Here is a 13,145-nt window from a genome sequence, read left to right as displayed (position 1 = left end):
TAGCACATTGTTACTGGTGAATTCTCAATATAACTTGAGACTCCAGTGCCGTACAAGATGTAATAGTCTGTCGGTAGATGGCGCTAGACGTCACCCCAAGACGTGTGTACATAAGGAAAGGCATGGAAGGATTTGCGATGTCCGGCGCGGCTTCCGTAGCTCAATTGGTTAAGAGCCTTGCACGGATTGCAAATGATGCGGGTTCAAGTCCCGCCGGAAGCGTAAATTTTTCCATTTTTTCCTTTAATATAAAAAATGACTAGTATATTTAACTGAAATTCCCAAATTGAAAGGGGGACTCCTTTCCATTTTAGCATTTTCGTTCCGGTAGCGTCTTAAAGGATTTCATGTATGGGTTAATTGGAAACCTTCGGTAACCCAGACTGATAAACATTTAAATATACATATACCCAATTATACCCATGTATCGGATCTTGAGGGCTGTCGTCATGTGACGCAGGATTTAAGCTGAACTTACCTGAAACAATTAAAAGAGTTATTAATAAATAATTATGCCCTTTTGATCTAGGCCTAATTAGTCTAATTACATCCTAAAAAGAGTAGAAACTAAAAAGTGTCGTATATTGATTTTGAAGAGACGTTATTGCAAACCACTTAAAAATTTCTACTTTTTTGCCACACTGTAACCTAAGAACAGGTAAGATTATTGATTAAAAATGTTTAGGTTAGGTCATTATTTATTTATTTTATTTTTATTTACATATTTCAAAAAAACTTATGACTAATGTATGTATTACATTTTTTCTTTTCGCCAAACTGGAACCAGTTTGTTGGCGAATTGTCATGTAGTTCCACTGCAGTTGATCCCATAGTAGGTAAACGTTGCGCAATATTATTGCAGGTTACTAGATACCTACACTGTATTTTTTTTTAATTATAAAAATACCATTAAATTATGGTAGACGTCAAAAACTAGCAAGAAACGAAGCAAAGAAAATAAAACAACAACAACAATTAGGTACGAAGTTCACGCGAACAAACTGCTTAATATTAGATTCCCATCGGTAAGCTAAGGTTACATATGACGTCACTGTGAGAGAAGACAGTTATTTACACACTTAGGGTTACATAGGGTTTTTTTATAAAAGACTTTCGTTAGGGTTCCGTACATTAAAAAAACTATAAGGGTTCCTAGTTGACTACGGAACCCTAAAAAACGGTAGTCTAAGATCACTCGGTCATCTGTTTATGTATGCCAGCTTCTTACAAAGTACTAGACTAAAATTTTGTACATTGGGTACATGTGTAACTCATTCTCCCCAATTTGTAAAAAAGCTAATACGGGCGATTCTCTTAGCGATGGTGAGTATAGGACATAAAAAATGTAATTAGATAACTTTTACTTAACTTTCAAATAAAATAAAAAAATGCATACAAAATAATTCGGCAAGCAGTCACTCACGTTCTGTGACATTTTCATGGCAATATATTCTCCTAAAATCTAAATATTTTGTAGACCACGAGCCCCCAGCACTTTGCATTATATGTATTTATATTTTAACACGTTAGCTGCTGTAGTTGAAAGACCTTAAATAAACAAAATATGTTCAATTGCGGGTAAAGCTTGCAAGAGGAAGGTGTAAGTCACACCAAAGGTCACCTAAACCGACCATGTTAAATATGCATGGATGGACATTGAATACTCGTGTACCTATAGGTATAAAATTGGAACAGTGAAGTAATTAATTCATATACCGACATGTGTACAAAATGTGAAGGTTTGTGTTTATAATATAATCGCGTGGGGCTATTTGGATAACCTATATAATAAAGGAAGATGTGTGGTTTATTTTAAGTGCTGCTAATAAACATAAAGTGAATGGCTGGTGTTACTTTATAGGTGATGCTATCAATAAATGGCATTTTTGATGCTACTATAATTCAACGCCACTTAATAAATATTTACACGTCAGAAATAACACACAACGTGCATAAAAATAATAGTAAACTGAACAAATGACATAAAGTACAATCGTAAACTTCTGTTAAATCTGGTTTTAGATCCTAATCGAGTATACTTACGCCATATTGGGCAACAATATAGATGGTACCAAAAATCATGTGTCAATATTACTCATAAGTATTAATCTTGACATAAACTCAAGACATTCTTTGTCAAATTTACACATACATTGTTTATACGCAGCCGCAGACCCTTCCTCGCGTATTCTCGAAGTTATAATCTTATTATACCCACATGAAAACCACGCTATGTATTTTGAGATTATCTCGCATCTCATTCGCACTCATACCATAATGCATCGCTAGAAAGAGATTAGATTACCTTTACAATTAACATACCTAACCTCCAAATATATCTAGGCATTCGTAGACTTATCAAAAGTGATTAAGGCACAAAATGTAGTCATATTTCTGAAGTAGTCTGTAATGAGAAAATCGGGTCAAAAAGATTTGGAAACGATACTATTGTCTAGAGTTCAACGATGTAAGGCGTTGATATTACGCGATGCATTTGCTGCTAAAACATGTAGGCGTAGATTAAGACGAAGAATAATTATTACTTGTTGTTTTGAAAGAATATTGATTGCCTGATGTTTTTAATCTGAGGAATGAATTGTTAGAATTGTCTAAAGAGGCATTTCGAGGAAAACTTTTTCACTCGTTAGTTGAATACAAAACAGCGCGTGTAGGTTAGGTACTAATTTATGTTGTTTATTACCATAATCTTTGTATCTACATATTTATTTGTCTACTAGAACGACTAAATATGACAATTATGTCAGGTAGGTACAGGTGGTAGGTACATAGTTATTGATGTAGCTATCAAACTTAGTATGATTGTACCAGGTTTTTTTTATATTTTACTTCAAAGCTTTTGCTGTAAAATAATTACTTTATTAAATTTGAATTTATGATAATTATAAATTATAAGGCCTTCACCTGAGAGGGGTTCCTGTTACATACAAGTGTTAAGGAAATATAATTAGGTATATAATCAAACTAACCATTCTAATACCAGTAATTAAGCAAAATATAAATAAAACAAAACTGAAATGAATTATTCTACCTACTAACCACCTTAAAGTAATAATTAGTTATAGATATATAATATTTACAGCAGGCTTTTTATTTTTATTTTTATATATATTATATAAATCATAAATATTCTTCAACTAGCTTTTGCCCGCGGCTTCGCTCGCGTTAGAAAGAGACAAAAAGTAGCCTATGTCACTCTCCATCCCTTCAACTATCTCCACCTAAAAATCACATCAATTCGTCGCTCCGTTTTGCCGTGAAAGACGGACAAACAAACAGACACACACTCTTTCCCATTTATAATATTAGTTTATGGATATATCCTAGGGTTGCCCGGGGCAACGTCCTAAGGATGCTTGCGGCGGTTCCCCACATCACAGCTAGGCTCAGCCGTTGAGCAAAAAATGACCCGCTTGAAGGTCATCAGACACCCAGACAAGTTTATTGGAAATCTCCTTCACAAATGGCTTGGTGTCTGATGACCATGGCACAATTAATTAAATTATTAAAAACAAATTTAATTACAGGCGCAAGGCTCAATATACATTGTTTTGTAATACTACAATGCTATTGAAATTATTATTTTTTTCTATGAAATTTTCACCTCGTTGTGTACCTACCTACCCCGTTTCAATCTAATGAGAACTACACATATTTCGTTTCAATGTTATGCTGCAATCTTCAAGCTCACGCAAGCCAAAAAGAACACGATGTATACCTAATTGGCCATACAGGTTGCCAGTATCGCCCCAGGGCAGGGCCCAAGCTGCTTATCCCTTTTAAGTAATAGGCTCCTTCCGGACATCTTTTAAACGAATTAAATTATAAAAGGAAAAATGGCGCGTGTATCGAAAATATTTAAACCGATGTATGCCGGAAACTACGAGTCACGGAATAAACTTGAGAAGAATATAACCTAACCACGTAACCACAAAATTAAAGTTCTGAAAAAACCCCCGACCGCGACATAGTGGACCGATTTTCATGAAACATGGCTAAGAACACTCCCGACTAACTCAGCTTTCAAACAAAAAAAACTGAATCTAAATCGGTTTGTCGACACACACACAGACAGACAGACAAACACGTCAAACGTATAACACTCCGTCGTTTTTGGGGGGTTAAAAACAGGTCTATTTGTATATTTTTTTTAATTATAGTAAATTTTTATTGCTCTTAAGTTTGATTTGCATGGAAAATATGGTTTTAAAAGTTATTTTCTGGTTCATTTAAGTTAGGGTCCCCCCACATCTAGCGTCTCGCGAGCGTCGCGTCGGGCCAACTGTTATGGAAAAAGACGCCGCGTCGACGCGACGTCGACGCGGCGTCAGGCTTTGCCCATACAGTTGGGCCGACGCGACGCTCGCGAGACGCTAGATGTGGGGGGACCCTTAGTTAGTAATTTTTATACGCACTTTTCCCTTTCTAGTTTGTAGTAAGTAAACCAGACCCTTTAGCACAACTTGGCTTGTCGCGCGCGAGTCCATGCATCAAGCGCGACTTCAAGTATGGACTCAAGCGCGACAAGGCAAGTTGCGCTAGAGGGGCGGCTCCCCTCTTGCTTGCTTGAGTTACGATACGTTTCTTCGTTTATTTATTTATTATAAACAAATGACAATTTCATTTATAAAATTAAAAATAATCTATAATATTCTAATAACTAAATCATAACAAGCAGTATGAATTTGCTTACAATCTGTTTTGTAACGTCACTATGACATAGTTCTCCAGTGGCCTAGGGTTCCAATTGGTTGACTGTACAATTTCTAACAAATATAATTCGAATCATCACTTTTTCTAATAGAGTGACAGTGAATAATGTCTTAGAATTGTCCTTGACTGAAATCTACAAGGTCCAGTACGTTTTTTTGTAAGCCGTGCATTGTTCTGATTATACCGAGGCACCTTTTACTCACTCTAATGAGGCGCCACATCAGGCTGTTCCCATCGCTAATCTATAGTCCAACTTTGACCATTTTAACATAATGTCCGGATTATCACTCATTTACCTGGTTTAGATGGAAGAGCTTTCTTACTGAGGTAAGTTCGCTTTTGTAAATTTTATTTAAATATAAAGTGAATACTACTAACTACTATTATTCTCGGTAGATACCCATAATATGTAAAAGATAACTTTTAGAAAAAATGAGCAACAGCACAGAATCGCTGTGTTTACGTAGTTTTCATTTTCCAACAACTTACAACCAAAAAGGAACCAAACGACGAGACATGGAAATGATACATGGTAAAGGTATAAAAAGGACTACAAACGCTTTCTATAAAATATCCAGACAGAGACAGGTAAAAGGAGATTAAGTTATTCTCAACGGAGAATTGTAATCCTCATAAAGATCGACTCATACCTGCGGTAAGCGTACGATTGGAATATCCTAGTGCGTAGGTTTCATAACATTTATTTAACATTTGAACCGAGACTTTTTAAACACTCCCACAGCAAAAATTAAACCTTGTCTTTGTATAACTAAGAACTAAATTTGAAAGTGAGATTTAAAGACAAGTTATACGTTGTTAGGTAACCCGTAAGTGATGAACTAATTTCGATGCACGCTTTGAGATGGAATCTAGAAAGAGTATTATGGGGTCATTTAGTATCACAACTCACAATTTGGCCTACATTCACTTATTTTTGGTCGTTCTGAGTTTCTTACGCTTACTTCGGTTTAACATTAGTTATTTTGCCACTTATTTTGAATTTTATTTTTATGGTTTCTGGGTGATCAATTTTTTGACAATACCTACCTTAAAAAGGCTCATAGTGCTCCTACTTTTGGCGGGGGAGACATACGCAAACAAAAAAACATGAGACATTTTGTTTTTAAATTCCCTACATTTAAAATTTTACGGTATTGGTGAAACTCTCGTTTTTGTTGTTGCTGTAATTTCGTTCGAAAACATGATTGTAAAACCAAACCTGTCTGCCGAAAAGTTCAGAATAAAAACGAACGCACACCTTAGCCCCCTGAGTCCTGGAAAAATTTGTTTTGTTTTTGAATTTCGAATCTTTTGACTCAATAAAAGTTCAAAATAAATATTGGAATGTTTACAAAATTTGTACACGAGGACTGGGGAGGGTAAAACGCACAGCCGAGAATGTTTAGTCATACTCAAGTCGTATTTTTTCTGAAAGGGACGAGCGGCGGAACAAAGACAGACACCGGCGAAGTAATTGGTTGAGAGCTCTCGGCCAATCACTTTGGAAGGTTCAGTTTCAAAGATGCGGACAGACGGACTAATACATTTCTCGTTAACTTGTTTTAAAAAGAATTTGATACCTTAAACTTTTACACGAGCTTTAGAATATCTTCGTCTTAGTCGATAAAAATATTTCAGATTATCTAACCTTTAAGGTTAGTCTTAGTTTCAATACGTAAATATACTTTTGTAACTGTATTAATAAATTTAAGATTAAATATCTGATCAAGTTTTTATAAAAGAATATATAAATGTGCAGTATATGAATAACTTTTATCGTTTATTCATTGAATAAAGTAGGTAAACCAAGAAACCGTTGAACATTTTTCAATTACGTTCAGTAAATAAATATAGATACACCTTGTTCCTCATAAAGAAAACCAAGAAAAAAGCGAACAAAATGAAATTAGAATTCTTGCGGTAAATACATAAAATCTAAGTTTATTTTCTGAGATATTTTAATTTGCGTAGCGGAGCGCCTAATAAAATTTTGAAGGCAATCTTATATTCCTTACACTAAAAATATTCCAAAATTTAAGGCCGTTTTGTTCTGTAAGATTTAGGACATTTAATTAATCTAACGAACTTTGTATAACTTGTTTCGAAGTCCCGCAGAGTTCAATTTGAAAAAAATCTAAATTTTAATTATGATATTCAAAAAGTTTCCACGTTAATTAAAGTCTATAAATAACCACTCCAAATATAATTTGAACACCATTTATACAAAAACACAAAAAAAGAATATCGAGAATTACAACCCTGTATTTATTTTATTGATGTATTTTCATAACCGGCACACGCGGCGTAGTTAACAAAGAAAAACAAACTCACCAAAGCAATCCAAATCCGTTCATTAAAAGCAAATAATTCTCCTTCCAGTATCAAAAACAATTCAAACTACACAAATAAAACTAAACTACAGCTACACGACACTAACTTACAAATACAATTTGGCGTTGACTAGAAATCCGAGCGCACAACCGTCCGCGGCAACGGTCGGATCATAACTGAAACAGGGGGTCAAGTTTTGGAAAAAAGAATGCAGGCAAGGCACCCATACGTTACGGACGAGATGACTACAACAAAACGTACCCTACTAGTTATATTACCAAAAACTGACGGTTCTCAAACATCTGTTTGTGTAAATGTTAATTGCTTTTTTATACTACGACTAATTTTAAGGGAAATTTATTTTTTGTTTTGTTCCACGCACGTTGACTTGCCGGGCGAAGGCATTGTAGTCCAGTGCTATTTTCGTATCGGTTATAATAACGTACTTATTTTTTTGTTTTAGTAAAGATCTCGCATACAAGTTTTCAAGGTAATCGGCCCGCGTTCATTGTACCGAAGAGTTATTCTACAGATTAAACTTTATGGACGTGTCTTTTTTTTGTTTTATTCACTTTAAACGAATGTCGTTGTGCCGTTTATATTCAATGTTGCGGCCTGTTATGGTATAAGGCAGCGATTTAGATTATGATGTAATCAGTGTGTTATTCGTATTTAGAGCGGCTTTATCACCAAAAAAGCCTGCCACTAATTATTTTGTTTCTCCACGCTGTGTTGTCTAAATTTTTAATTGTTTTGTGTTACTGTCTAAAACAGGTAAATGACACTACTTCTCGGAAAGCATGATGGAATATTTTCGGAATATATCTTGCCTACGTTAACATGGGGTTATGAATGAATATCTCATTACGCCTTTAGTCAGGTTTTTATTTACTTAGCCCTTATTGTGTGGTCGTGGGTAAGTGACGCATCACGTAAGGGACACTGTCACTTATATAGGGTTGCTAGAGGCTGGACATTAATATAGCTTGCGTAAACTATACTCTGTCAAACAAGTCTGTCAGTAAATAAGAACAAAGAAAACTATATGCATCCTTTTCTTTAGGGTGCTAGAGAAAAGGATACCTATAGTTCTTGGTTCTTATTTACTGACAGACTTGTTTGACAGAGATTAGTAATAAAGATACATTATGTTATATTTTTTGATACGTAATTACGTACATATAATATTTAAGCATTTTTTACTACTAATCTAGTCGAGTTTTTTTCTGTGGCAACCCTCAAACCTAGACAACATTGACAGTTGGAGTCACCGGGTGAATTTGTAAATCTTTGCCAACGTGTTATTGGCTCCGGCCGCAGAATACATAGTTTTGCTATTGTCATTCCGCGTTTGTAGGGTTTCGTTTTTGCAACGTGTTATGTTCAAGGCCGTAATCTGATAGATAAGACGACGTGTTCTAAAGCTGACGTGAACGACTACCTGTTTATTATATGTATTTATATCACGCGTTAAACATATGACAACATGTGTTTTCTTCCAAAGCTGAAGGTGGTAATTCACAGTGTATACATATTTACATTTATATAAAGAAACGATCACATAGCAGAGAAATACAAAGGACGAACAAGAAGAGATTACCAATTTCTTAAAAAAAATGTGTGAAAATATAAATTGTGTAAGTAGTTATGAAAGTATAAAAGCCACAGATTTCTTTATTCTTCTTTGTTCACAAGACATCGTTTTTGATAATTTCGACATCTCTGTCCGATATACTAAATTGGCAACATTTATCATCTAAAAACAAGCACGCTTACATTAATAAAACGGCAACAGTTGCAGTAAATTCAAAGCAACACAAAACACGAGTCACAATTCATCGTACTCCTGTTAATAATAAAAGTTTGGGAACCGCGGGCGGCGGGATTCAAGTTTTGCAGCTGCCGCCACACACATGCAGGGGCACACACACACGTGCGTGCCGTGGGTGTGTAGGTGTGATTAACGTATTGTTGTGTTGTTAATTGATTTCATGTATAGCAACTGATGGATTATACAGGACTAAAATAAGCTATTAATATTTTATTTTAATTGTTTACAGTACCTACTGGTTTTGCTATTCAAAGAATATGAAATCGAAGATATTTTGTTAGTATTTATCGGTAATAATGATGGCATATACTCAAACTTATTCAGTGTATAAAGATATAATTTCTTTTACATTAAAGTAGCAGGATCGGGATTATTAAATGTATGTATAAGTAAATCGAGTTCTGTAGACTTCACATTCCTATATTTTAAACTAGAATACAATCAAATATTTTTCCCCTCACTAGCTCGGAAACACGTGTTTTGTCCTTTAATACCAGCGGGTAAAAACGCATTTTATCCACTAGTGGGTAAAGTAATTTGACCTTGAATAAAGTCAAATTAACTGCTTTAAAATTGATAAAAGTAGGTGAATCTAGTAATAAAGATGATTTACCACCAAACGCATTTCTTGCGTTGTAGTTTCCTCGCTATAGTGAGGGGAAAAGTTTTGTGTTACACTCGGGTGCAAATGTATTTTACTTCTCGTGTGTTAAAACTCGCTTCGCTCGTGGTTCAACTATAGAATCCTTTCACTTGCTCGTTTTTCAATTCTACACTCGGCGTTAAAATACAACTTTGCCCCCTTGTATAACAAATAACTATTTTGTGTTTGGCAATCATGCCAAATAATAAATATTTTTTTGCGTTTATAGCCCAAACCAGTTAGAATGACAATGTGTCATAGTAATGTAAAATGTAAGTTCCTGTTTAATCTATTTGATATAAAATATGACGTATGAAACTATAGCAAACCCTTAAATGGTCTCTAATCGATAACTAGACCGTCTTGAATATTTTTGTCTCCGAACCTCAGCTTACCTACGTTAGAAACTAGCCTCCAAGGTTTAACGTTATAAACATGATTAAGTCACATTAATTTGAAAAATAATGAGTGAGAATCGTGAAAGTTTAAATCAGTGTACAGCCTGACATAAAAGAGTAGAAATGGAACATTTTTTTTATCATAGCAACATCATCATCATCATCATTTCAGCCATTAATCGCTCACTGTTGAGCATAGGCCTCCCTTCGTGTACGCCACTTATCCCGGTCCTGGGCTAATCCCATCCAGAAGTGCCCCGCAGTTTTTCGAATGTCGTCCACCCAACGAGCCAACGGATGCCAGGCGCTTCTATCATAGCAACACCTACTGTTTTCATACTAAAGTGACTCAATAGTTCCGTTGTAATCTTTTCTACTGAATTTGGCTTTGCTTTGGTAGATTTGGCGGTCACCACCACGACTTTTATGTAATTTCAATGTTTGCCCCGGGAGAAAATTGAATCATCCCAACAGTGTCGTGTATGCCATATAACAGGGGTAGGTATGATACGCGCGGGAAATAAGACTTGGATGGAAAAGTTGGTGAGCAGTAATTGTCGATACAAGTTTGAGACAAGGGACAATGGATTGTTTTTGCTAGTTCTGTAATTTGGGACGACGGACGAAGTCGCCACGTATTTCTTGTGTCAGTGAAATTATTGAAACACGTTTGGTTTAGCCGCTAAATGTTTCGTAAGATTTTTGCCAGTTCTAGACCCATTTTTCTTGTGCTTGACCTATTAAGACCTAAAAACTAAGGCATACAAATTACTACTAAAATTTTAACCATTCATTTTAGGTTTTTTTTTTGTGGAATGAGAACTGGATTGAAAAAAGACAAATTCAACTGTAAGTATTAAAATTGTAAAATATATACAATTCCAAATGAACTTTTCTTTTCACTGTAGGATTATCTAATAGCATTACCAATAATGTCGTCGCTGTAGTTCCTCTAAGGGCACCCCCAACCCCCAATTCTAGCGTATCGCGAGCGTAGCGTCGGGCCAACTGTACCCATGGCAAAGCCTGACGCCGCGTCGGCGAGGCGTCTTTTTCCATACACTTGGCTCGACGTTACGCTCGCGAGACGCTATATCTGGCCCTTTAGTATCAATCAAGAACGATTTCATACTGGACTGACAAAGCCCATACAAAAAAGCGTACCCATAAATTGGGCCTTTTAGGTTTAAAACTAGATGGCGCTGTTTCGCAGCCTGAAAGTGGCCAAAATCATATTTTCCCCAAGTATTTTTGCGTGTTTTTATTTTTTATAAAACCAAAATGACATATTTCTTTATTTTAAAATCATGATATCACGTCAATACACATTAAAAAAAATTGTAGGCATCATCAGTGTAGTTATGATAGTATTTAATAGGTGGCGTTAAAAAATCGAGGTATGTAAATCCTATATAAGTAATCCTTGGTATCAATTTAAAAAATGTCAATGCAGCACCAAACAGCCTACAATTTGAAAACACCAGTCTAAACGAGCTGAAACCGGTTTTGTTTCTAGGAAACACCTTTAATCACCGTCTAAACGAAACTGGATTGGGCAACGCCGCCAAAGCGCAGTGAGTCAACCAAAGACAATAAAAGGATACTCCGTGACCCTGACCTCTAGTAATGGACAAACGTAGGTGAAACTAAACTAAAGGGTCATTGGTAAACTTAAACACCATACCATCAGTAACTACAGAGTGGGGCCTGTAACAAAGGCGAAGAACTGTAGGCTATTCTCCTTATACTGATCAACATTTGTTCAGTGACTTTTAAAAATTATGAAGTCTTTAAATTTTTAATTTTTCATACAAAATAAATAGGTATTAGCTTCAATGAACGCCATTATTGTTGTCATTGACGTTGTCTGTCACACTTTAGACTTAACAGAATTCGCAATACATTACCTCTTAGAAAAAACTTTCAAGGGTGATAAAAATCAAAATACAAGTTATTTTTAAAAGTCGCCGAACAAATGTTGATCAGTATAAGGAGAATAGCCTAGAGTTCAATTCTTCGCCTTTGTTACAGGCCCCACTTTGTATACGACGTATAGTTTTTCTAGATCCTGTAGTCCTACGTCCCACTCGTACTTAAAACGAAAATTTTACGATTCTCGGTCGAGTTTTAAAATCTCGGAAGCGTTTATACGCCGGCTACCCTCGGTTTGTCAGCGCCGCTTAACCTACCTACCTAAATCTGTCGCGTCAACGCTGTGTTTTTGTTTTTACCCGAAATACGCCCCTTTTTTTAAATTTCGATGTTTAATTTATAGTCCCACACAGTAAAAATGGTGGTGAAAATAATAAAAGCGAGGGCAAAGATAGGCAAGATTGCAACAAATGGATCGTTGCATACCCTTTTGGCGAAAATGTATCATAAACTAATCCTGCCTATGACTATAGTATTTTGTACAGCATACCGTGGTAAGTTGTGTAATACTCAGGAATATGGAACTTACCTGTAACAAAAAACAAAATAATTAGAAAAATATGAACAATAAATATTAGTCCCAAGTCACAAAATGTAAAAGCATTTTGTTCGATTTGTTGACCAGTCAACACATTGGTCAAAAACGTTGTGTCGCGATTGATACTCAAAATTATCGTCTTGGCTATCATACATATAGCCATACCACGAGTGTATACTGTCATGTCAGTGTTTTGTTTACAACGCCGCTAACGACTACGTAACTTAATTCTGCATTTAGAACTTTACTTGAATTCTCAAAAACTCACTCGCTTGAGCAAAAAATACGCACGAACCGATTATGCATTCAAATATGTAATACGTTAATGTTATCTTAACATGGTAGGTTTAAAGGCGTCTTCTTAAACACAAAAAAAAACCTTTTAAGTGAGCAAAAAAACGGATTTGGTCGTGTACCTGTTATCAAAGGGTTTCAGGTAGCCAGACGCCTGATGCCCATAGACTGGTGGTTCAAATAAATTTGGAGCCTTTAGAAGAAATTAATCCATGTGTGTCTTTAAAACTGAAATTATGAGAACTATACTCTACTACTTAATACAAAAAACAATGAAACAAATACTCCCGAGTTGCCAAGCAAACCTGAGGTCCTCTACCGAGAACCACGTGGACATTTTGCTTCAATGTCACACGTACGAATTTACAATTGCGAAATCGACAGAGGCAAACGTCGAATGTGGTTCGCGGTGGGCCGTCTGGCAGCAGTCGATGACGTCACGACTCA

The 13,145-nt window shown here is 35.7% G+C and overlaps 1 protein-coding gene across 10 annotated transcripts in view; it reads right to left on the bottom strand.

Moving 5' to 3' along the window:
* Positions 1 to 13,145, bottom strand: part of LOC125236157 (brain tumor protein) — an 834,846-nt gene that overhangs the window by 81,927 nt on the left and 739,774 nt on the right. The window contains exon 1 of one of the 10 annotated variants that reach the window (XM_048142861.1): positions 7,063 to 7,231. The exons of 8 other annotated variants lie outside the window; for them this stretch is intronic. In XM_048142861.1, the coding sequence (XP_047998818.1) occupies positions 7,063 to 7,085 (23 nt within the window). In that variant the 5' untranslated portion in view covers positions 7,086 to 7,231. Of the gene's footprint in view, positions 1 to 7,062; positions 7,232 to 13,145 lie in introns of those variants that run through there. One more of the 10 variants, XM_048142866.1, reaches the window with a different exon arrangement.

The sequence above is a fragment of the Leguminivora glycinivorella genome, chromosome 18 (assembly GCF_023078275.1).
Source record: "Leguminivora glycinivorella isolate SPB_JAAS2020 chromosome 18, LegGlyc_1.1, whole genome shotgun sequence".
NCBI classification, from domain to species: Eukaryota; Metazoa; Arthropoda; class Insecta; order Lepidoptera; family Tortricidae; genus Leguminivora; species Leguminivora glycinivorella.
This window is presented reverse-complemented; position numbering and strand designations above follow the sequence as displayed.